The sequence below is a fragment of the Phacochoerus africanus genome, chromosome 4 (genome assembly GCF_016906955.1).
Source record: "Phacochoerus africanus isolate WHEZ1 chromosome 4, ROS_Pafr_v1, whole genome shotgun sequence".
Taxonomy (NCBI): Eukaryota; Metazoa; Chordata; class Mammalia; order Artiodactyla; family Suidae; genus Phacochoerus; species Phacochoerus africanus.
The window spans coordinates 5,617,449-5,644,972 of NC_062547.1; the positions used below are offsets into that span (position 1 = coordinate 5,617,449).

Genomic DNA, 27,524 nt, shown 5'->3' on the forward strand with positions numbered 1-27,524 from the left:
GCCACAGCAGGCACTCCTCCCTCTTAAAGGTACTACCAATTTTTCTCTCTATTCCCTCCACTGTTTTCATCAATGGAATATCCTGTGCTATTTCTTCTCCTATCCCCATTTGACTCTTATGTCCTCCCTCAATTTATTTTACTGTTCTAATTATTTTCTACTGTCAACCTATATTTTTCTTTCTATATAAATAATAGGTAATAACGGACTCTAGAGCTAGACTACCTCATTTCAAATCCTGGCTCTGAAAATTATTTAACTTCTATACTATAGTTTCCTCGGCTATGAAATAGGGATGATGATGATAAAACCTACTCACAAGGGGTATTGGGAGAGGTGAATGAGTGAGAACATGGAGAGCACTCAGAATAGTGACTGGCAAACACTAAATAATGAATCCTGCTTAAGACAGAAAGAGTAAGAAGCTTGTAGAAAAAAGAGGGGAAGTTAATAGCATACTTAAATGTGTGAAGCTTTATGAACATATCTAACTACACATAATAAAAATTTTAGCTCTCTAGAGTTCAAAGCACTTTATCAAAATTTCCTTGTTTGCTCTTACACTCACTTTAGAAAAAAAGGAGTCAATCAGCAAGGTTTATTATCCAGGCTTAAAAGAAAAAATGAAGCAGAGAGGAGGGACACAAAGTACCCGAAGTGATAAAACAGTAAGGTAGTGAAAATAAGAACCTAAAAGAAAGTTCTCTCTATATCCAAGGGTTCTCAACTATGTCACTTGACCAACATAAAGACTGCCTTAGGGATACAGAAACCAAATCAAATCACATCAAAAGCTGTAATAACTGTCATTAAAAGAAAGAACACCAGTCAGATTGTTCCATACTCTACAGAGTAAAAGTCTTTAAAAACATATGCCTTAGTCCCTTCAATAAGTGGTGCTGGGAAAACCGGACAGCTACATGTAAAAGAATGAAATCAGAACACGCTAACACCATACACAAAAAATAAAGTTAAAATGGGAGTTCCTGTTGTGGCACAGTGGTTAACGAATCCGACTAGGAACCATGAGGTTGCAGGTTCGATCCCTGCCCTTGCTCAGTGGGTTAAGGATCCTGCATTGCCGTGAGCTGTGGTGTAGGTCACAGACGCGGCTCGGATCCTGCGTTGCTGTGGCTCTGGCATAGGCCAGTGGCTACAGCTGCGATTTGACCCCTAGCCTGGGAACCTCCATATGCCGCAGGAGCAGCTCAAGAAAAGGCAAAAAGACAAAAAAATAAAATAATTAAATAAATAATAAAGTTAAAATGATTAAAGACCTAAATATAAGACCAGATACTATAAAACTCTTGGAGGAAGACATAGGTCAAACACTCTGACATAACTGCAGCATCTTCTCAGATTTACCTCCTAGAGTAACAACAATAAAAACAAAATAGGAGTTCCCATCGTGGCTCAGCAGAAACAAATGTGACTAGTATCCATGAGGACACAGGTTCGATCCCTGGCCTCAATCAGTGGGTTAAAGATCCAGCATTGCTGTGAGCTGTGGTGTAGGTCGCAGAAGCGACTCAGATCCCACGTTGCTGTGGCTGTGGTGTAGACCAGCAGCTACAGCTTCAATTCGACCCCTTGGCCTGGGAACCTCCATATGCTGAAGGTGCAGCTCCCCCTCCAAAAAAAGGACAGAAAATTAAAAAAATAAACAAATGGGACCTAATTAAACTTAAAAGTTTTTTCACGGCAAAGGAAACCCTAAACAAAGCAAAAAGAGAACCCACAAAATGGGAGAAAGTATTTGCAAATGAAGCAACTGACAAGGGACTAATCTCCAAAATATATATGCACCTCTTGCAGCTCGACAAAAAGAAACCAAAAAACCCCATGAAAAAATGGGCAGAAGATCCAAACAGACATTTCTCCAAAGAAAACATACAGATAACCAAAAAACACATGAAAAGATGCTCATCATCACTAATTATTGGAGGAAGGCAAATCAAAACTACTATGATGTACCTGCCACCTTACACTAGCCAGAATGGCCATCATCAAAAAGTCAACAAACAATAAATGCTGCAGAGGGTGCGGAGAAAAGGGAACCCTCTTACACTGCTGGTGGGAATGTAAATTGGTACAACCACTATGGAGATTCCTCGGAAAACTAAAAATAGAATTAACATTTGATCCAGCAATCTCACCCCTGGGCATCTATCCAGAGAAAACCATGACTCGAAAAGATACATGTACCCCAATGTTCACTGCAGCGCTATATACAATAGCCAAGACATGAAATCAACCTGAATGTCCATTGACAGAGGAGTGGATAAAGATGTGTGTGTGTGTGTGTGTGTGTGTGTGAGAGAGAGAGAGAGAGAGAGAGAGAGAGATGGAATATTACTCGGCAATAAAAAAGAATGAAATAATGGCATTCGCAGCAACCACAGATGGACATACTACTAAGTGAAGTCAGTCAAACAGTGAGAGACAAACATCATATGCTATTACTTATATGTGGAATCTAAAAAAAGGATACAAATGAACTTATTTGCAGAACAGAAACAAACTCATAGCCTTTAAAAAACTTATGGTTTCTAGGAGTTCCCGTTGTGGCTCAGTGGTTGACGAATCTGACTAGGAACCATGGGGTTGCGAATTCGATCCCTGGCCTTGCTCAGTGGGTTAAGGATCTGGCGTTGCCATGAGCTGTGGTGTAGGTCACAGACATGGCTCAGATCCTGAGTTGCTGTGGCTCTGGCGCAGGCCTGTGGCTACAGCTCCAATTCGACCCCTAGCCTGGGAACCCCCATATGCCTCAGGAGCAGCCCTAGAAAAGGCAAAAAAAAAATTAAAAAAAATAAAAATCTTATAGTTTCCAAAGGGCACAGGCTAGGGGGAGGGATGGACTGGGGGTTTGGGATGGAAATATTCTAAAATTAGGTTGTGATGGTGGCTGTACAACTATAAATATAATAAAATTCACTGAATTAAAAATATATAAATTAAAAAAAAAAAAAACTAATATGACTTAGGAGTTCCCTGGTGGCTTACTGGGTTAAGGATCCTACATTGTCACTGCTGTGTCACAGGTTGGATCCGTGGCCTGGGAACTTTCACATGCCATGGGCATGGCCAAAAAATATATAATTTAAACAGGAGAATCATTTTTGTGCAAAAGAACAGCATACCTTAGGGAGCACCACGACAATTTTATGTAAAAAATTCTTTATAACCAGACTATCTGTTATCAAGGTTCTGGGCTTTTCATCAACCTGTAACAACATAACAGAAACATCCACCACACATGTACAAACTCAAGAACACAAATGAATTATGGTATTTCTTCTTATAAAAGTAATTAAACCTCAGAAAACTTTCAGACATCCAAGGGGAAACATCTTTGGATCTAAGAACTGGACACAAAAGGGAATTTAACAGCCATCACTTCTTGGGTTGAAGTGCCTTTTTCATGGAACTTCAGGAGACACATGAACAAACGTAAGAGTAAAACCCACAATATCAAAACCACCTTTGGGAACAATTTTAAAAAGTTATTTATTTATTTATTTAAATGTTAACATTTTATTTTTTACTTTTTAAAAAATATTTTGGAGTTCCCATTGTGGCACAGCAGAAATGAATCCAACTAGGAACCATGAGGTTGCAGGTTCAATCCCTAGCCATGCTCAGTGGGTTAAGGATCTGACATTGCCATGAGCTGTGGTACAGGTCACAGATGCAGCTTGGATCTGGCGTTGCTGTGGCTGTGGCGTAGGCTGGCAGCTGTAGCTCCGAATCGACCCCTAGCTTGGGAACCTCTGTATGCTGCAGGTGCAGCCCTAAAAAGCAAAATAATTTTAAAAATTAAATAAATAAGTAATATTTTGGCCACACCCATGGCATGTGAATGTTCCTAGGCCAGGGACTGAACCCACAGTACAGCAGTGACCTGAGCCACAGCACTGATAACACTGGATCCTTAGCCCACTGAGCCATCAGGGAACTCCTTTAAAAATAATTTAGATTGGGAGTTCCTATTGTAGCTCAGTGTGTTATGAGCCCAACCAGTATCCACGAGGATATGGGTTTGATCCCTGGCCTTGCTCAGTGGGTTAAGGATCCAGCATTGCCGTGAGAGTGGGGTAGGTCACAGGTGCAGCTAGGATCCTGTGTTGCTGTGGCTGTGGTATAGGCCAGCAGCTGCAGCTCTGATTTGAACCCTAGCCTGGAAACTTCCATATGCCACAGGTTTAGCCATAAAAACCAAAAAAAAAAAAAGGAATTTATATTGGAGTTGAGAAGAGTAATTCTATCTCAATTCTACCGTCCTAATGTGGGTCAATTTGTATTAAGAATCTGAGCAGAGGAGTTCCCATCATGGCTCAGTGGTTAACGAATCCAACTAGGAACCATGAGGTTGCGGGTTCGATCCCTGCCCTTGCTCAGTGGGTTAACGATCCGGCATTGCCGTGAGCTGTGGTGTAGGTTGCAGATGCAGCTCGGATCCTGTGTTGCTGCGGCTATGCTTCTGATTCGACCCCTAGCCTGGGAACCTCCATATGCTGTGGGAGCGGCCCAAGAAATGGCAAAAAGAAAAAAAATAAAAAATAAAAAGAATCTGAGTGGAGTCAAAGAGGCAGACACTATCCGTTTATCCGAACATTTATTAGTTGTAAAGCAGAAAGCTCAAAAGTCAGAAGACTGGTGTTCTAACTCTAGCTCTGTAAAAATTAAATAATCATGAAAAAAAAATCACTTAACTGCTCTGGACCTTATTTCCTAACCTGCAAAACAGAGATAAAACTCACCCTTTCAACCTCACAATACTATTTTGTTGTTGTTGTTGTTGTTGTTATTGTTGTTGTTGTTGTTGTTGCTATTTCTTGGGCGGCTCCCATGGCATATGGAGGTTCCCAGGCTAGAGGTCGAATCGGAGCTGTAGCCACCGGCCTACGCTAGAGCCACAGCAATGCAGGATCCGAGCCCCGTTCTGCAACCTATACCACAGCTCATGGCAATGCCGGATCGTTAACCCACTGAGCAAGGGCAGGGACCGAACCCGCAACCTCATGGTTCCTAGTCGGATTCGTTAACCACTGCACCACGACGGGAACTCCTCACAATACTATTTTAAGGACCAAATAATAATCGAAAATATGTTATACATGATAACAATAGATTCTACTTGATGAATGCCTACTACCTGGCAAACAATGTGCAGGTGCTATGACTACATCACATCACAACAATCCTGGAGGCAAGTATTACGATGCCCTCTTTGTAGATTAAAAAAAAAAACTGGAGCTCCCTTTTGGTGCAGCAGGTTAACAATCAGGTGTTGTCGCTGAGTCGCTGGTGTGGCGCGGGCTGGATCCCTGGACCAGGAACTTCCAAGTGCCACAGGCACAGCCAAAAAACAAAAAGAAGAAAGTACTGAAAATTCTGGAAATAAATCTAGGATTATTTATACATGCAAATAATAATATTTAAATAGTAACTCCAGCATACATACCATAGTCACATTCTTTTCTTAAAATTTATTATTATTATTAATTTTAAGTGAGAATTGCAACATTTTTAATTTGTATTTTTTATTTATATTTTATGTATGTATGTACATATGTATTTTGCTTTTTAGGGCTGCACCCGCAGCATATGGATGTTCCCAGGCTAGGGGTCAAACTGCAGCTACAGCTACCGGCCTACACCACAGCCACAGCAATGCCAGATCTGAGCCTCGTCTGCAACCTACACCACAGCTCATGGCAACGCCAGATCCTTAACCCACTGAGCGAGGCCAGAGGTCGAACCCGCAACCTCATGGTTCCTAGTCTGATTCGTTTCCGTTTCCGCTGCACCATGTCAGGAACCTCTTGTTATTATCATTTTTTTTTTTCTTATTAGGGCCACACCTTCAGCATATGGAAGATCCCGGGCTAGAGGTCAAATCAGGGCTGCAGCTGCTGGCCTATGTCACAGCCACTGGCACAGTGGGTTAAGGATCTGGTGTTGCTGCAGCTGTGGCTCGGTCTGATCCCTGGCCTGGGAACTCCATGTGCCACAGGGCAGCCAAAAAAAAAAAAAAAAAAAGCAGAAAAGCAATGATCTCTTAAAAGCATTTTTTTTCCTGGATTTTTTTTCTTAATTTTTATTTTTTCCATTATAGCTGTTTTACGGTGTTCTGTCAATTTTCTACTGTACAGCAAGGTGACCCAGTCACACATACATATATACATTCTTTTTTCTCACACTATCATGCTCCATCATAAGTGACTAGATACAGTTCCCAGTGCTATACAGGAGGATTTCATTGCTTATCCATTCCAAAGGAAATAGTTTGCGTCTATTAACCCCAGATTCCCAGTCCATTCCACTCCCTCCTCCTCCCCCTTGGCAATCACAAGTCTGTTCTCCATGTCCATGATTTTCTTTTCTGTGGAAAGGTTCATTTGTGCCGTATATTAGATTTTCTATACTTAACACTTCCAAAACAACTTCTTGGAAAAGTTCCAAACTTCTGTAACCTTAGTGATTACAGGGTGTATCATAGAAAGGGCTTAATTATATCTAGCAGTAAGGCAACCAAATAAGTGAAAGTTCCTTGAGCAGCTCTGCCAGAGAGAGTCTACAATTAATAATGACGGGAGCTACCATTTACTGAACACCTGCTACATGACAAGCAGTCTATATACAAGTAGGAAATACCCCATTTCATGGATGAGGATAATGAGACTAAATAAGCTAATTAATTTGTCCAAGGTCACACATTGCTAATTAAGTGGCAGAACCGGGATCCAAACCTAGATCTAACTCTTAAAGCCCACATTTCACTATGCAATGCTGCCTCTCAAGAATGTTCATTTTCTGTACATATACCATTTGAATCAGATATTACATAATCTATCAATTTTTTATGGACCTTGACAGGCAATGTTTATGCATAACGACTATATATGTATTTATTCACTAATAAAATAATTAATGTGGTTTATTATGTACCTGGGCCTACAGAGATAAATAGTATCTTAATTTGAAGAGTTTACACTAAGGTAGAAGACAGACAAGCAAATAATTTATATGACAATGGGAGAAGTTTTATGACATACGTTCAAGAGGTGCTAGAGAAATATACAAGAAGGACTGGCACCTAATCCAGACTGAGAAGATAAAGTGGCATAATGTCAGGTCAGTGGCAAATTGCTCACACAAAGCAAATAGCGCCTTCTAAGATCTACTCATGTTCTTGAGAGAGACAGACAGAGACAAAGACAGACACCACACAGTCTTTTATAGCCTTTTACACTGCGTGTTAGAAACCCAGTACCCCAGGCCTGGCAAACCTACAGAAGCAATGAATTTACTTTCATGTTGATAGGAAAAAATAGATGTTGCCAGCCCTGGGCAGCAGAAACCACTACTGAATCATATCTTTCGGCCTTTACCTTTAAATACGAGTCTAATCATATGACAAAATATGGGCGCTGTTTTATATTTTCAAACATGAACTTTGTGATTATGGGTTCTATATGACTTTTTAAAAGAAAGTCAGAGTCTGTCTCTCTCTCCTTAAGTAGTTAAGTAGATATATGATGGATAATATAGAAATACAGATTGGTATAAATACATAGATATGTCTGTGTATATATATATGTATTTCTCTACTCATTTTATCATTTAGTATCATGACAAAAATAAATATTAAAATGAATATCACTGTCAAGAATGTCTTGTAAAATCAAATTGTTTTTGGAAGGACATGTTACCCAGCCTAATGGACCCCAAGATGAAGGACTGATTGAGCATAAACACAAAACCCAGCATCTCTCTTAAATGAAGTTTTCCCTGGGATTAGCTCTTCGTAGATGCCCAACGCAGTGGATCATTTTTTACATCTTTTTCATAGATGTCTCCACTCAGTAGCCTTTGCTATAAACCTTGCTTACTTGACTCTTCTCCTCAGTCATACAAGTATGATGAAATCTTCCTCAACCTCCCCTTTTTCTCTTCTCATTCTCTTCATTCAAATATCTTTTAAATAGCAGCACAGTATGAGAGACAACGAAATGTAATAGAACAAAAATGCTTTCAAGAGATCCTTGCTCCTCTGAGGTTCTACTCCTCTCTCCTCACCCATCACCAACTGATTACTGGGCATTAGTTCACAGCTTTCCTCTACACTCAAGTCCTGCCATCGTCTTGGCTGACTTCCACACCCAAGCAGATGACCAGTCTGAGCAATAACGTAGCCTCACAGCTCTCTCACCACCTCATCCAACGACACTGACCTTCACTTATTTCCATGCCCATAGCTTGGAACTGTGCTGTTCTGGAAACCTTGAAGTGAAATGTCCCACTCTTACGTGAAAAGACGTACACTAAAATGTAATAGTGGCCACGCTGATTAAGTCAAATAATCTGTGCTCCAAATCACACACTTTGATTTTCCTGGGGAAAACACTGCTTTTGTAATAAGGAAAAAAAAAATGAAAGAGAAACTTTATCACTCTGATGACAGCTTTCTATTTTTTCAAGTCTCTGAACCCTTTAGACCGAGAAAATCTGTTTTTCAGTCTCATCAGGACCTCTAGACCTTGACCCTTTCCCCCTGGGATAGGTACCCTTCCTCTGGGCTCCCACAGCAGTCAGTGCTTACTGCTGTCACAGTATAACCACATTCTCCTGTAATTATCTGTTTACTTGTCTATCTTTCCCTTTAGAATCCAAGTTCCTTGGGATCGAGTAACATGTCTTAGAACTCTGTCTAGCACAGTGAGGCCAAGGTGAATGCGCAAGGGTTTCTGAATGAATGAATACTGAAAGAACCCTGATCAATATGAGTAAGACTTTGGTTCAAATTCTATCACTTAACTTTGGTATGACCTTGGGAAAGCCAGTCAAATTTTCTGTATCTCAGTGTTTCTTTTTTTTTTTCCTTTTTCAATTTTATTTATTTATTTATTGGCCATACCCGCAACATGCAAAAGTTCCTGGGCCAGGGATGGAACCCACACCACAGCAGTGACAATGTCACAGCAGTGACAATGCCAGATCCTTAACCCACTGCACCATGAGAGAACACCTTGTATCTCAGTTTCCTTGTATCTGTAAAATAGGGCGATAATCCTTGTCCTATCCACTTCAGAGTTGTCAGGAGGCTTGAATAATATATATAAATGTTAGGTTAAGAATTACCATTGTTTGTTCAGACTGGCTAAAACATCTGATCTCATTTTCTAGAACTGCTTCCCTTGGTTCACTGGAATTAGTTTTTTTATTGCTACTTGACTTTAATAGTTTTAGAGCTGACTAACTTAATTGCTCCAGATTGTTTACCCTTTGTTCCCCTAAAAGAGATAAGGCACAGCCAGGGATATCTGCTGACCCAAACCATACTCATTTCCTTTTATTTATTTTTTGGGTTTTGTTTTGTTTTGTTTTGTTTTTTAGGGCCACACCTGTGATTTATGGAAATTTCCAGAAGGGTCGAATGGGAGTTGTAGCTGCCAGCCTATGCCACAGCCACAGCAATGCCAGATCCAAGCCACATCTGAGACTTACACCCACAGCTCACGGCACTGAGCAAGGCCAGGGATCGAACCCGAGTCTTCATGGATGCTAGCTGGGTTCATTACTGCTGAGCCACTATAGGGTCTCCCACTCATTTCCTTTTATTTTATTTTTGTTTTGTTTTGTTTTTGTTTTTGTCTTTTTGCCTTTTCTAGGGCCTCTCCCATGGCATGTGGAGATTCCTTAGGCTAGGGGTCTAATCGGAGCCGTAGCCACTGGCCTACACCAGAGCCACAGCAAAACGCGGGATCCGAGCTGTGTCTGCAACCTACACCACAGCTCATGGCAACGCCGGATCCTTAACCCACTGAGCAAAGTCAGGGATCGAACCCACAACTTCATGGTTCCTAGTCGGGTTCATTAAGCACTGCGCCACCATGGGAACTCCCTTTTTTTTTTGTTTTTGTTTTTGTTTTTCATTTCCTTTTAGAAGGAGCATATGATTGTTCCAACATGAGAAAGTACTCCCAAGTGCTTTTTGAGAAAATGTTTTCAAGTAGTCTAATTCTTTGTCTCCACTAGCTCAAAGGAAAGAAAGATAGAGAACCAGAGAATTGGAGAGTGGGGGAGGGTTTGCATTTTAGGGCTGCCTTCATGGCATATGGAAGCTCTCAGGCTAGAGGTCAAATTGGAGCTACAGCTGCCAGCCTATACCATAGCCACAGCCATGAAGGATCTGAGCTGCGTCTGCAATCTACACCATAGCTCACAGCCACGCTGGATCCACGACCCACTGAGTGAGGCCCAGGGATCGAAAGCACATTCTCATGGATACTAGTTGGATTTGTTTCTGCTGAGCCCCAATGGGAACTCCAGAGAATTGTTAAGGGGAATGGAGAACCCAATTGTCACTTTTATAAATCTGGGCTATTAGTAAATCAGTAAAGATCTTTAACCTAATAAAACTGTATCTAAATAAGATCTGGACTGAAAATCCATTTTTCTTTTTAAGGATCTCCAAATTCAATTATGGCTTATTTATGTGGTTCTCAAATTTACCTGCACATTAGGAACCATCTGGGATTTTTTTGGGGGGGGGCGGCTTTTGTCTTTTTAGGGCCGCACCCACAGCACATGGGGGTTCCCAGGCTAGGGGTCCAATCAGAGTTGTAGCTGCCGGCCTACCCGACAGCCTCAGCAACGCAGGATCCAAGCCGTCTGTAACCTACACCACAGCGCACAGCAACCCCAGATCCTTAACTCACTGAGTGAGGACAGAGATCGAACCCTCAACCTCATGGTTACTAGTCTGCTTTGACAACCACTGAGTCATGACGGGAACTCCTGGGATTTTAAAAATATTCCAACATTCAGGCCATACTTCTTATGGACTGAATCATATCCTCCCAAAATCATCTATTACAGCCCTAGTCCTCCGCACCCCCAGATGCGGTTATATTGGGAAAGAGGGCCTTAAGGAGTCATTAAGGTTAAATGAGGTCCTAAGGGTGGAGTCCTCACAAGAAGAGACACTAGAAAGCTCTCTCCACATATATACACAGGAAAGGCAATTTGAGCAAACAGTAACAAATCAACCTTAATCTTGGACTTCTAGCCTCCAGAAGTATGAGAAAATAAGCTTCTGTTGTTTAAGTCACCCAATCTGTGGTATTTTTTTATGGCAGCCCAAGCAGACTACTTCACCACCCTAGACCAATTAAATCACAACCTCTTGGAGTGGGACACAAACATCGCTAAATTGAAAGCTCCTATGTGATTTAAAATTTGCACAAGGAGGTTTGGGGACCAAAGCCTTATTTCATTTCAACCATGGACCTAGGTTTTTCTATCCTGTTATTATAAAATAAGAATCAAAACATCATTAATTTACAGAACAGCAAAACTTGCCTCAAAAGTCACGAGGAAGGATGTTATCCCCGATGTGTCCTGAGAATAGCTGGCTTCCTCTGAAGTCCAGTTCAGCTTTGCAGCGAATCCAGGCAGTATAGATTGTATCTCTGTGCGAGAAGAAATGGCAACAAAATAGAACAAGCGGTCAGCATAAGGACCAGAGTTTCTGGGGCTGTTTATTAAACTGATGAGCCAAGAAAGCTTTTCCCTGATGAAAAGATTATCTGCAAAATTTTAAATATGACTGGAAGTGGCTATGCATCAGCAAATTGCTTGAACACTCAGAATTACTTTATGGGGTTAAGACATTTCATCTCATGTTTTCAATTTTACACAAATTGAAAATTTGCTAAATCAATTTGTATTTTCAGTTAATTTCCACAAGGTCAGATCCAATGCCAGAAATCTTCAGAACTGATAGCTCTGATATTCCTTTTTTTTTCTTTTTTCTTTTGTCTTTTTGTCATTTCTAGGGCCGCTCCCGCGGCATATGGAGGTTCCCAGGGTAGGGGTCTAAACGGAGCTGCAGCCGCCGGCCTATGCCAGAGCCACAGCAACGAGGGATCCAAGCCGCGTCTACAAACTACACCACAACTCATGGCAACACTGAGCAAGGCCAGGGATCGAACCTGAAACCTCATGGTTCCTAGTGGGATTCATGAACCACTGAGCCACGAAGGGAACTCCCTGATATTCTTACATTTTTAATACATCAATCCATCATTTAATAACACAAATCCAGTAGATGAGCTAAATTAGAAAGCAGAAAAATTCAGGAATGACCTTCTCAGGCATTTACCTAACATGTTATGTCCTTTAAGGGTAGTCTTTAACAAAGAAAAGGAAACTTTTGCTAATTTAATTTGTAAATTAACCACTTGGTGTATTTACATATGTTGACTCAGAACTCTTTACACAAAGCAACAGTGAGTCCTGGATCATCATCAATAAAGAGGACCTCAAAGTACACACCATCCTTCTCTCCTCTGTACCTTGGCACTCTTATTATAAAGGGAAGAAGCAAATCTCCCATTTTATAAAACACCACTCCCCTTACTCCCCCTCTGTAGTAGTATTACAATGGAAAACTAAATATGAACAAAGATCTCAGTCTCTGCAAGTTCTACCTTTTAAATACGGTTGATAACGGTGATATACAATAATTCAACTTTAAAATTTAATAACAATAAAATATGTTCTAAAATAATAATACACCTTTCTACTAAAGCATTCATGGCATATATCTAATAAAGCATTAACCACCTCAAAAAGCATGAACTTTACCAAGATCAAGTTCTAGCTAGCAATCTTAATGGGTAATATTTTTCTTACCATTAGTTTGTTTTTTCAAATATAATTCAGTCACGAAGCCTGAGATAATATGGAAACAAGGTTATGCTACATTGAATTTTAATGAACTTGGCACTAAACCCAGGAGGACTTGCATCAATCTTCAGTTTTACCACTGACTGACTTTCTGACCTAGGGTGACCTCTCTTTTTTCTGTGATTTAATTACTTCTCTGTGAAATAAGAAAAAATTGTTTCTGACTTTAAAGTAGCAATACAATCAAAAAGAATAAAATACCTAGGAATAAACCTACCTAAAGAGACAAAAGACCTGTACTCTGAAAACTATAAGATGCTGATGAAAGAAATCAAAGATGACACAAACAGATGGAAAGACATACCATGCTCTTGGATTGGAAGAGTCAACATTATCAAAATGACTATACTACCCAAGACAATCTACAGAACACAAAAGACCCAGAACAGCCAGAGACATCCTGAAAAGAAAAATGGAGCTGGAGGCATCAGGCTCCCAGACTTCAGACTATACTACAAAGCAACAATCATCAACACCATATGGTAATAGCACAAAGACAGAAATATAGATCAGTGGAACTGGACAGAAAGCCCAGAATTAAACCCGCACACCTACAGTCAACTCATCTATGACAAAGGAGGCAAGAATATACAATGGAGAAAAGATAGCCTGTTCAATAAGTGGTGCTGGGAAAACTGGAAAGCCACATGTAAAAGAATAAAATTAGAGCACTCCCTAACACCATACACAAAAGTAAACTCAAAATGGATTAAAGACCTAAATATAAGACCAGACACTATAAAACTCTTAGAGGAAAACATAGGCCAACACTCTCTGACATAAACAACAGCAACATCTTCTCAGATCCACCTCTTAGAGTACTGACAGTAAAAACAAAAATAAACAAATTGGGAGTTCCTGTCTTGGTGCAGTGGTTAACGAATCTGACTAGGAACCATGAGATTGCGGGTTCGATCCCTGCCCTTGCTCAATGGGTTAACGATCCGGCATTGCCATGAGCTGTGCTGTAGGTCGCAGACGTGGCTCAGATCTGGCGTTGCTGTGGCTCTGGCATAGGCTGGCAGCTACAGCTCCAATTAGACCCCTAGCCTAGGAACCTCCATATGCTGCGGGAGCAGCCCAAGAAATGGCAAAAAGACATTAAAAAAAATAAAAATAAAAAAATAAACAAAAGGGACCTAATCAAACTTAAAAGTTTCTGCACAGCAAAGGAAACCCTAAACAAAACAAAAAGACAACCCACAGAATGGGAGAAAAATCTTTGCAAGTGAATCAACTGACAAGGAATTAATCTCCAAAATTTACAAACACCTTCTGCAGCTCCATACCAAAAACAAACCCATCCCATCAAAAAATGGGCAGAAGATCTAAACAGACAATTCTCCAAAGAAGACATGCAGATGGCCAAGAAACACCTGAAAAGATGTTTAACATCACTCATTATTAGAGAGATGCAAATCAAAACCACTATGAGGTACCACCTTACACCAGCCAGAATGGCCGTCATCCAAAAGTCTACAAACAAGAAGTGCTGGAGAGGGTGTGGAGAAAAAGGAACCCTATTACGCTGTTGATGGGAATGTAAATTGGTGCAACCACTGTGGAAAGCAGTATGGAGATTCCTCAGAAAACTAAAAATAGAACTACCATTTGATCCAGCAATCCCACTCCTGGGCATCCATCCAGAGAAAAACCATGACTCAAAAAGATACATGTATTCCGGTGTTCACTGCACCACTATTTGCAATAGCCAAGACATGGAAACACCTAAATGTCCATCAACAGAGGAGTGGATAAAGATATGGAATATCATAGTGGAATATTTCTCAGCCATTAAAAGGAAAGAAATATGGCATTTGCAGCAACATAGATGGACCTAGAAATTATCATGCTAAGGGAAGTCAGTCAGACGGTGAGACACCAACATCAAATGCTCTCACTGACATGTGGAATCTGAAAAAAGGACAGACTGAACTTCTTTGCAGAACAGATGCTGACTCACAGACTTTGAAAAACTTACGGTTTCCAAAGGAGACAGGTTGGGGGTTGAGGGGGATGCACTGAGGATTTGGGATGGAGATGTTAGGAAATTTGGTTGTGATGGTTGTTGTACACCTATAAACGTAAGAAGTTCATTAAGTAATTAAACAAAATAAAGTAGCAATACAAGATTTCCCTCATGGCCCACACCATAACTACTTGGAGTTGTCTCTACAATGGCTCTGGTTCAAGCCCTGGCCCTGGAACTTTCATATGCTGCAGGTGTGGCCACACGTTTAAAAAAAATTTTTTCTTAAACAATGGAGGCCAGAAGATAATGAAATGACATCTTTAAAATACTAATAGGTAAAAACTGTCAAGCTAGAATTTCAAATCCAATGAAATATGCTTATAAAATAGGGTAAGATAAAGATATTTTTAGATAAAAGATGAAATAATTTTTTCCAGGAGTTCCCACTGTGGTGCAGTGGGTTAAGGATTCAGCATTGTCTCTACAGCAGCTCAACTTGCTGCTGAGGCACAGGTTCAATCTCTAGCCTTGGAACTTTTGCATGCCACAGGCACACCAAAAAAAAGAAGAAATAATAAGTGGATAAATATAAAAGACTATTTTTTCTTCTTGCATTTTTCTTAACATACAACATTTTAAAGCAAAAATAATAATAACACTGTAAGGCAAGAATTATAACAATTGAAAATTTTCAAAACAGTATTGAATTATAACCCCCCAAAATATAATAAATATCCACAAGTTCATCCTCATATGAATAGGCGAATTAATAAATTAAAGGTGAAGAAGAGACAGCTCTTCCTTATAAACTCCAATGAATATGGAAGGAATGGGACATATTAAATCATGATAACACTATACTGCTACAAGTAAGACCCACCAATGAATGCTAAATTAGCATTAGATAAACGTTTAAGGAGAAATAGGATATTTGCATAGTCTCACAGTATTTCCCCCAAATATTCAAAAATATTTTGAATATCTCTACTTGTAAAAATCTAGCAGATAACACCTTAATCAAGTGATCAAGGTTAATATTATCAACAATAAGACATATCAATTCCCTGATATCATGCACTAAAGGGACATATCATCTCTGTGGTATTCTTCCTAACAATGTATAACCTCAATCTAATATAAGAAAACATCAAACAAGCTCAAACTGAAGGACATTCTACAAAATACTTCACAAGGACATTTCAAAAATGTCAAGGTTATGAAAGAAAAAGAGAGACTTAGGAACTGTCATAGATGGCAAGAGATTAATAAGGCACGAAAACTGAATACAAAGTGAGATATTGGAATGGATCAAGGAATCGAAAGAGAATGTGAACATAAAAAGTGATAAAATCTTGGAGTTCCCGTCGTGGCGCAGTGGTTAAGGAATCCGATTAGGAACCATGAGGTTGTGGGTTCGGTCCCTGCCCTTGCTCAGTGGGTTAACAATTCGGCATTTGCCGTGAGCTGTGGTGTAGGTTGCAGACGCGGCTCGGATCCCACGTTGCTGTGGCTCTGGCGTAGGCCGGGGGCTACAGCTCCGATTCAACCCCTAGCCTGGGAACCTCCATATGCCGCGGGAGCGGCGCAAAGAAATAGCAAAAAGACAAAAAAAAACAAACAAACAAACAAACAAAAAAGTGATAAAATCTTAAATCTGTAACTTAGTTAATAGAATTTCACCAATATTAATTTCTTATTTTTGATAACTGTACTACAGTTATGTAAAATATTAATTCTGGGGGAAGCTGGGTGAAGGGTATATAGGAACTCTTTGTACTGTTTTCGCAACTCTTCTGTAAATCTAAAATTATTATTATTATTATTATTTGCTTTTTAGAGCCATACTCACAGCGTATGGAGTTTCCCAGGCTAGGAGTCAAATCAGAGTTGTAGCCTCTGGCGTACACCACAGCCACAGCAATGTGGGATCCGAGCCAAGTCTGTGACCTACATCACAGCTCACAGCAATGCCAGATCCTTAACCCACTCAGTGAGGCCAGGGATCGAACCCGAGTCCTCATGGATACTAGTCAGGTTTGCTACTGCTGAGCCACAACGGGAACTCCCAGACCAATATTTTTTTTTTTGTCTTTTTTGCTATTTCTTTGCGCCGCTTCTGCGGCATATGGAGGTTCCCAGGCTAGGGGTTAAATCGGAGCTGTAGCCCCCGGCCTACGCCAGAGCCACAGCAACTCGGGATCCGAGCCGCGTCTGCAACCTACACCACAGCTCACGGCAACGCCGGATCGTTAACCCACTGAGCAAGGGCAGGGACCGAACCCGCAACCTCATGGTTCCTAGTCGGATTCGTTAACCACTGCGCCATGACGGGAACTCCCCCAGACCAATCTTTAAAAATAGAATATCCTTCAATTTGTATGGTCTTCTCTTTCCTTAAAATATGCAGGTTATGCTTTTTTTTTTTTTTTCTGCAGAAATACCACAAAAGTGATGTTGTGTCCCTTACAGGACATATCTGGAGGCATACGATATGAGTTTGTCCCAAAACTGGAGATGTTGGAGTTCCCGTCGTGGTGCAATGGAAACAAATCTGACTAGAAACCATGAGGATACGGGTTCAATCTCTGGCCTCGCTCAGTGGGTTAAGTTGCCCTGGTCTGTGGTGTAGGTCGCAGAAGCGGCTCGGATCTGGCATTGCTGTGGCTGTGGTGCAGGCCAGTAGCTGCAGCTCTGATTTGACCCCTAGCCTGGGAACCTCCATATGCCATGAGTGCGGCCCTAAAAAACAAAAACGAACAAACAATACTGGAGACGTTAAATTTGATCTTCTGGTTAACATGTCCCATAGATTCCTTTACTGAAACTATTTCCCCCTTGTAATTAATAAATATTTTCAAAGTACCTCTCCCCCAGTTATGTAGTCTATTCCTCATCAAAGTTACACTCATTGGTTTAGGATCCCTTCATGATTTTCTAAGTCCTTTACCCCTTCTACATTTATTAGTTGGCATTCTACCTGTAATTTTTATGAAGGTATATGATCAGTATCTAGATTCTTTTTTTTTCCATGTGGATGTCCAGTTGTTCCAATACCAACAGGAACTTTGATAAGGAGTCACAACAAGTTTGCAGGACAAAAGGTTAATGCACAAAAGTCAACTGGTTTCCTATACACCAGCAATGAACAAGCAGAACTTCAAATTAAAAACACATGACCATTTATATTAGCACCGTAAAAACAAAGTACTTAGGTATAAATCAAAAATCAAAAAACAAAACAAAACCCCTAAGTATAAGAGCTATATGAGGAAAACTATAATACTCCAATGAAAGATATCAAAAAAGAATAAATAAATGGAGAGATGTTCCATGCAATGCTGGGAAAATTAAATACTGTCAGTTCTTCCCAACATGATCATGGATCCAACGCAACCCTAACAGAAATCCCAGCAAGTTATTTTGTGGACATCAACAAACATTCTAAAGTTTATACGAAGAGGCGTTCCTGGCGTGGCTTAGGGGGTTAAAAACCTGACATAATGTCTGTGAGGATGTTGGTTTGATCCTGGCTTTGCTCAGTGGGTTTAGAATCTGCCATTTGCCATTAGCTGCACCCAGTGTTGCTGTGGCATTGGCCAGCAGCTGCAGCTCCAATATGACTCTTATCCTGGGAGCTTCCATATGCCACAGGTGCAGCCATAAAAAATTAAAAAATAAATAAAGTTTATGTGGAGAGGCAAAAGACTCAGACTAGTCAGTTCAATATTAAGGGATAAGTACAAAATCATAAGACTGATTTCAATACTTCCTATAAAGTCACAGTAATCAGGACAGTATGGTTTTGTTGAAGAAAATAAACATCAATGGAACAGAATAGAGCAACCAGAAACAGGGCCCAGAACAGAAAGCCCACATAAATACAGTCAACCTATCTTTGACAAAGGAATTAAAGCATTATAAGGATCTAGCATTTTCCATAAGCTGAATTGTAGGTTGCAGATGCAGCTTGGATCTGGCATTGCTGTGGCTATGGCTGGGACATATGGCAGCTGCAGCTCTGATTCGGCCCCTAGCCCAGGAACATCTATATGCCACAGGTATGGCTGTAAAGAGAAAATAAATAATGTTTTTACATTTTAACCCTACTAACAACCCTAACTGTTATTATTCCCATTTTACAAATGAGAAAACTGAGGCACAAGGAAGCTATGTAACTTGCCTATGATCACAAAGCTGGTAAGTGGCTAACCTGAATGACTAAATCTTAGTTGTATGCTCTCCTTCTCAATTTCTCTGCTTCTTGAGCTATCCATTCATTCAACAAACAATTTTTGACTATCTACTGAATACAAAGAATGATGAAAGTTACAAAAATTCAGAATAAGACACTAAGGTTAGCCATTTTTTTTTTAACAGCTGCACCTGCAGCATATGGAAATTTCCGGGCTAAGGGTCGAATCCAAGCTATGGCTGCCAGCCTATGCCACAGCTACAGCAACACCGGATCCAAGCCACATCTGTGACCTTCACAGCAGCTTATGGCAATGCCAAATCCCTAACTCACTGAGTGAGACCAGGGATCAAATCCACATCCTCACAAAGACAACGTCAGGTCCTTAATCCACTAAGCCACAACAGGAACTCCAAGGTTAGCAATTTTTAAAACTATAGAAAATGCTCACAATATAACGTCATGAATAGAAAAAGATCTTGGCTGTTGTGAACAGTGCTGCTTTGAACATAGCATCTGTCTTTCTGAATAAATGTTTTGTCTGGATATATGCCAGGAATGAGATTGCTGGATCATATAGTAGTTCTACATTTAGTTTTCTGAGGTACCTCCATACTGTTTTCCATAGTGGTTGTACCAATTTACATTCCCACCAATAGGAAAAGAGGGTACCCTTTTCTCCACACCCTCTCCAACATTATCCATCAATGGATGGATAAAGAAGATGTGATACATATATACAATGGAATACTACTCAGCCATAAAAAAGGACAAAATAATGCCATTTGCAGCAACATGGATGGAACTAGAGATTCTCATACTCAGTGAAGTAGTCAAAAAGAGAAAGACAAATACCATATGCTATCACTGATTTGTGGAATCTAAAATATGGCACAGATGATCCTATTTACAAAACAGAAACAGGAAACACCCAAGGAGAACAGACTTGTGGTTGCCAGGGGGTGGGGGGAGGGAGTGGGATGGGCAGGGAGTTTGGGCTTGGTGGATACAAACTGTTACATTTAGAATGGATGGGCAATGGGCCACTACTGTACAGGACAGGGAACTGTGTGTGATTAGATCATTTTGCTGCACAAGAGAAATTAAAAGAAACACTGTAAATCGACTACAGTTGAACAACAACAACAACAAAAAATAGAAAATGCATGTTAAGAAGCTCTATATACCATTTGATTCCAACTTTGTTAAAAAAGAAAACCAACCATATTAGCTATGTCTGTTACATTGTTTGGGCTTATGTGTAATTATTACTATACTAAGATTATAAGAAAAAAACATCGAAATGCTAAAAAATATTATCTCTATTCAGTGGACTGATAAGTGATTTTTGGTCATGTTTTATTGCATATTCCAAATGTTCTACAACCAGTATTCATCTTATAATTAGAAAGCAATTATTAAAATATAAAAATATAATAGAATAATGGTTTCAAAAGAATGATTAAAATGAAGAGTCAGGAGCTCCCATCATGGCACAGTGGAAATGAATCCAACTAGAACCATGAGGTTGCGGGTTCAATCCCTGGCCTCACTCATGGGTTAAGGATTGGGCTTTGCCATGAGCTGTGGTGTAGGTCGCAGATGCAGCTTGGATCTGGTGTTGCTGTGGCTGTGGTGTAGGCCGGCAGCTGTAGCTCCAATTCGACCCCCCTAGCCTGAGAATACCCATATGCCACAGGCGCAGCCCTAAAAAGACAAAAGACAAAAAAAAAAAAAAAAAAAAAGAATCAATTTATAAGACACTAAGGAATTGAGTGAATGAGAAGAGTTAATAAGACCAGTAAGTAGAGGAGTTCCCGTTGTGGCTCAGTCGTTAATGACCCCGACTAGGAACCATGAGGTTGCGGGTTCAATCCCTGGCCTTGCTCAGTGGGTTAAGGATCCGGCGTTGCCGTGAGCTGTGGTGTAGGTTGCAGACTCGGCTCGGATCCCGCATTGCTGTGGCCCTGGCGTAGGCTGGTGGCTACAGCTCCAATTAGACTCCTAGCCTGGGAACCTCCTTATGCCCTAGGTGCAGCCCTAGGAAAAGACAAAAAAAAAAAAAGTCCAGTGAGTAGAGATTCTTCCCTTAAGAAATTTATGTAGGAAAGGAAAAAAACTATACAGCAGGATTGAGGGTTGATTATTTCTATTCTTTGAAAGATTGGGGAAGACTTGATAATATCTGCACATAGGGCAAAAAAGCTAGTACAAGAGAGGCAAAGATTTAAATAGCAAAAAAATGAGGCAATATAGGCTAAGCAGGAAGAGACTAGAGCCCAAAGAAATATTTATCTTTCTTAAAGGATGAGAAAAACTTCTGGAAATACATTATATCACTATGTTCATTTACATGGTGCCTTATACTTTTTCAAACTGCTTTCTACCTATTAAAGAGACCAATGTTTTTCATTTTACGTATATCAGAAAAGGAGTTCAGAGATGTAAAGCAGAAGTTTAAAATTAGATTTTGAAAGATTTTTACACAACGACTTTCTATATTTTATATTCTAGGAAAATAAAGTACCAAAAAAAAAATCAAGATAACCAAAATCACACCAAAACTATTTAATGTCAGAGTCAGGACTACAACCCAGATTCCTCAATAGTCATTGCACATCTTAATGCAGACCATAGACATTTAACACAGATATTTAGATAAGTTTGTTATCTTTTGCAAGAAAGTTTTTCTTTTATAAACACCTTGTACCTACATAATCAAAAGCACTTCATTATAATTTTATAATACAACTATTACAAATTAAGTTCCACAGAGAGTCAAACTTCTTAAAAGATATTTCAGATAATGACATAGTTATGAGACTCAAGTGTCTAAGGCCATAGACCTAATGAAAGATCTCTTCACTGAAATTCAATATTTCAAACTTAAGTTACAAAGAGAATTTGAAGAAATACCACTTAGACAACCTCACACTTCTCCGTAAAATAGATGGCCTTTGTTTAGATGAGTTCAGGCAGTCTGTAACATACATTATGGGAATTATAAAAAAGTATAAAAAAGATTTAAAAATTAACACTAAATGACCCTAATTAGAAATTCTACTTAAATTTGTAGTATACTCAATGTCTACTTTTATGATTTGCACTAGTAACATTTGGCAGCTTAAAAATAGGAGTTACCGGCGTGGCACAGGGGAAACGAATCTGACTAGGAACCATGAGGTTGTGGATTCGATCCCTGGCCTTGCTCAGTAGGTTAAGGACCTGGCGTTGCCATGAGCCGTGGTGTAGGTCACAGATGCGACTTGGATCTCATGTTGCTGTTGCTGTGGCTGTGGTATAAGCTGGCAGCTGTAGCTCCTACTGGACTCCTAGCCTGGGAACCTCCATATGCTACAGGTGTAGTCCTAAAAAAAAAAAAAAAAAGAGTGGAGGGGGAGGGAGTGGGATGCACTGGGAGTCTGGAGTTAATAGATGCAAACTATTGCCTTTGGAATGGATAAGCAATGAGATCCTGCTGTATAGCCCTGGAAACTATATCTAGTCACTTATGATGGAGCATGATAGTGTGAGAAAAATAATGTATATATGTATGCATGACTGGGTCACTTTGCTGTACAGTAGAAAATTGATAACAGAAAAAATGAAAATCATTTAAATTATTTTTAAAAAGTGAAAAGGCAAACAATGGGGATCACCCATGCTTAGAGACTGTAAGGAAGAAAAGGTATAAAGCCATGGTAGTGTGGGGATTGTACTGTGATAAGTGGTTAACTATGGGTAGGGTAGCCAAAAGGTGTCAGTCTAGAGAATTGGGAAGGAAAAGAGAATGGGAGTTCAAGAAAATTTAATATCACATAACTACTGCTTAAAACTCAGATATAATTCAAATACCATAAAATTCACCATTTTAAGTGCACATTTCAGTAGCTTTAGTATGTTCACAAGGTTATGCAACCATCACGACTCTAATTCTAGCACATTTTTATCACACCAAAAAGAAAATTCCATACCCATTAATAGTAACTCTCCGTTCTTCCTCCTCCCACTAATCTACTTCAGATGTATCTCTATAGACTTGTCTATTTTTAGACACTTCATATAAATGAAATCATACAATATGTTGTGACCTTCTGTGTCTGGTTCCTTTCTCTCGGCATAATGTCTTCAAGGTTCGTTCATGTTGTAACATGTATCAGGACTTCTTTCCTTTTTATAGCTGGATTCCATTGTATGGATAGAGCACATCTTGTCCATCTTGATGGACGTTTGTGCTGTTTCCACCTTTTGGCTATTGTAAATAATGCTTCTTTAAATATTCATGTGTAAGTTTTTGTATGGACATTGCTGGGTGATATGTTATAACTCTATGTTTAGACTTTTTAGGAAATTACAAACTTTTTAAAAATTTTAAAATTGTGCAGTCACTGCACAAATCAGGGGTTAGATAACACCTCCATCATATCACATAATTATATATATATATATATATATATATATATATTTTTTTTTTTTTTTGCTATTTCTTTGGGCCGCTTCCGTGGCATATGGAGGTTCCCAGGCTAGGGGTCTAATCAGAGCCATAGCCGCTGGCCTACGCCAGAGCCACAGCAACACGGGACCCGAGCCGCGTCTGCAACCTACACCACAGCTCACTGCAACGCCGGATCCTCAACCCACTGAGCAAGGGCAGGGACCGAACCCGCAACCTCATGGTTCCTAGTCGGATTCATTAACCACTGAGCCAGGACAGGAACTCCACATAATTATATTTTTAACTCAATGAATTTTATTACATTTATAGTTGTACAACAATCATCACAACCAAATTCCATAACATTTTCATCCCAAACCCCCAGCCCATCTCCCAACCCGTCTCCTTTGGAAACCATAAGTTTGTCAAAGTCTGTGAGTCAATTTCGGTTCTGCAAAGTTCATTGTGTCCTTTTTTTAGATCACACATGTAAGTGATAGCATATGACGCTGGTGTCTAACTTCACTTAGCATGATAATTTCTAGGTCCATCCATGTTGCTGCAAAGGCCATTATTTCTTTCATTTTTTAGGGCCGAGTAATAGTCCATTGTGTATATGTACCACATCTTTATCCACTTCTCTGTTAATGGACAGTCAGGTTGTTTCCATGTCTTGGCTATTGTATATAGTGCTGCAATGAACACCGGGGTACATGTATCTTTTCAAGTCATGGTTTTCTCTGGATAGATGCCCAGGAGTGGGATTGCTGATCATATGGTAATTTTATTTTTAGTTTTCTGAGGAATCTCCATACTGTTTTCCACAGTGGTTGCATCAATTTACACTCCCAAGCATTCATTGTTTGGCCAGTGTAAGGTGGTAGGTAGCTCATAGTAGTTTTGATTTACATTTCTCTAATAATTAGTGATTTTCATAATTTAGTGATTTTCATGTGTTTTGGGGCCATCTGTATGTCTTCTTTGGAGGAATGTCTGTTTAGATCTTCTGCCCATTTTTTTGTTGGGGTTGTTTTTTGGTATTGAGTTACAGGAGGTGTTTATAAATTTTGGAGCTTAATCCCTTGTCAGTCACTTCATTTGCAAATATTTTCTCACATTCTGTGGGCTGTCTTTTTGTCTTGTTTAGGGTTTCCTTTGCTGTGCAGAAACTTTGAAGTTTAATTAGGTCTCATTTGTTTATTTTTGTTTTTACTGTCATTACTCTAGGAGGTGGATCTGAGAAGAAATTGCTGTAGTTTATGTCAGAGAGCGTTCCGCCCGTTTTCCTCTAAGAGTTTTACAGTATCCGGTCTTATATTTAGGTCTTTAATCCATTTTGAGTTTATTTTTGTGTACGGTGCTAGGAAATGTTCTAATTTCATTCTTTTACATGTAGCTGTCCAGTTTTCCCAGCACCACTTATTGAAGGGACTATCTTTTCTCCATTGCATATTCTGGCCTCCTCGATCATAGATTAGTTGACTGTAGGTGCCTTTTTACTTCTTGGCAGTATTCTTTGAAGCATAAAACTTTTTAATATCAAGTCCATATTATCTATTTTCCTTTTTTTTTTTTTTACTTTAAATGACATATCTAAGAAAATACTGCCTAATCCAAGGTCTTGAAGATTTACATCTATGTTTTCTTCTAAGAGTTTCAGTTTTAGCTCTTAGATTTAGGTCTTTGATCTATTTTGAGTTAACTTTTGTATATACTGTCATAAGACCACCTCTTAAATGTGCTAAATGGGAGTTCCCATCATGGCACAGTGGAAATGAATCTGACTAGGAACCATGAGGTTGCAGGTTCAATCCCTGGCCTCGTTCAGTGGGTTAAGGATCCAGTGTTGCCTTGAGCTGTGGTGCAGGTCACAGACACAGCTCACATCTGGTGTTGCTGTGGCTGTGGTGTAGGCCGGCAGCTACAGTTCTGATTCAGCCTCTAGCCTGGGAACCTCCATATGGCGCAGGTACAGGTCCCCTGGCCCCCAAAAATGTGCTCAATGGCTAACCATAAGGTCTACTCAGGAAAATGATACTCAAAATGTCCTTTCTTCTCATATCTGCCAGATTCGTTACCATAGACAACTAACATTTTCTACTACAGAGATGAAAGGGATATGGTAAACCAAGAGGTCAGAGATGGAGCAACAGGCGACTGGCTGATTACTCACTGAAGGGAAATGACAATTCAAGGATTTTAAGCCAAAGCAGGTACAAGGCGGGCCAGCTCCCAATGATTACTGAATAAAGCCCCTCAAGCAGGGTTATGAGCCATTTCTCAGGATCACTAATAAGAAGAGTTGTCCATCCCCACCCCCCCTTTTTTTTTTTGCTTTTTAGGACCCAACCTTCAGCATATTCCAGGGCTAGGAGTCAAATCTGAGCTACAGCTGCCAGCCTACACCACAGCCACAGCAACATGGGATCCGAGCTGTATCTGTGACCTACACCACACCTCACAGCACACAGGATCCTCAACCCACTGAGCGAGGCCAGGGATCGAACCCTCATCCTCATGATCACTAGTTGGGTTCTTAACCTGCTGAGCAACAACGGGAACTCCCATTTCTCCCTCTTTTACCTACCCAAGTTCAAGAGGAAGAAAAATATATCAAGGTCATGTCCTCTCCATCCTCTTCTCTTTCGTATTAAATCTTGAACGTATTCTCAATAGTGAAGTATGATTAGATAAATTTAATGGGGAAAAGAGTAAATAAATATCAAGGAAATAAAAGCATACAAATTCATTATTCTTTTCTCTTTTTTTTGGCCACACAAGTGGCATGTGGAGGTTCCTGGGCCAGGGATCAAACCTGAGCCACAGCAGCAACCTGAGCCACAACAGTGACACCAGATCCTTAACCTGTTGAGCCGCCAGAGAAGTCTGATTTTATCTTTTGATCTTCAATCTTCTCTTCATAAAAAAAAATTGTGGCCTCACCCAAAGCATGTGGAAGTTCCTGGGCCAGGGATCAAATTGTGCCACAGAAGCGACCCAAACTGCTGCAGTGACAATGCTGGAACCTTAACCCACTGTACCACAAGGGAACTCCTCTTCATAAAATCTTGTGAAGTGTTGTGCAAACTTTGCAGTAAGACACTATCAGAGTGTATCAAGAGCTTGAGGATTAAGTGTGAACTCACAAGATAACCAATGACCTAAGTGCACAAACTCTTCCCTTACTTCTAAACTTAACATCAGAAGCTGAGGTAAGTCTCAGTTTCCTCATCTGTGAAACCGAAATGGTGATAACTTATGTCTGACCTACCTCTTGAGAATGAATGAGGTCATGTCAACAAATGAGCTCCTGGGAGAAAAAGTGTTAGATAAGTAGTGAGCCTTAGCTCTGTTGATCTTGCAAGATATTGTAACAGATTTAAATTTGTGAATATGAAAATCTCAGATTTTAAAAGATATATTAAGTCAGACATCCAAGAGTTCATCATTGTGAGTTTCTCGCTCAATGATGAGCAAGTCTGGACACATCACACAATCTCTCTAATGTATGAAAAGCACCACTCCTCACTTCCATTCCCAACAAATTAACAAAAGGGACAAAACTAAACTTTTTTCTTTTTTAAGTCTCCCTGATGCCAAAACAGCAGAACACAGGGAAGTGGCAAAAACTTAACTATCATAACAATATAACCAAACATCAACAGCTAAGCTTTCTTCCCTACTTTCAAGGGCTGGTATTCCTACCTAGTCTTTTGAAGAAAAAAAAAAAAAAGGCTATAAATTTTCTTACTTGGGAAAAACACATGAACACTTTAAAAAAATGACTATCCAAAATTTATTTTACCAAAGAGTTAAATTATGTCAATAAACATGACAATGTGGAGATATTTATTTATTTATTTATTGCTTTTTAGGGCCGCACCCATGGCATATGGAGGTTCTCAGGCTAGGGATCCAATTAGAACTACGGCTGCCAGCCTACACCACAGCCATAGCAATGCCAGATCCGAGCCACATCTGCAACCAACACCACAGCTCATGGCAACACCGGATCCTCAACTCACTGAGTGAGACCAGGAATTGAACCCAAAATGCAGAGATATTTAAAAGAAGATTTAAAAAGGAATACCCTGGTGGCTCAGCGGGTTAAGGATCCAGAATTGTCACTGCAGCAACTCGGATTGCTGCTGTGTCATGGGTTCCAA

General features: G+C 39.9%; 1 protein-coding gene across 1 annotated transcript in view; it reads right to left on the bottom strand.

The window, feature by feature from the left end:
* Positions 1 to 27,524, bottom strand: part of C4H11orf80 (chromosome 4 C11orf80 homolog) — a 104,370-nt gene that overhangs the window by 47,471 nt on the left and 29,375 nt on the right. Inside the window, 2 exon segments of the mRNA XM_047775160.1 lie at positions 3,144 to 3,227; positions 11,371 to 11,480. Coding sequence (XP_047631116.1) covers positions 3,144 to 3,227; positions 11,371 to 11,480 — 194 coding nt within the window.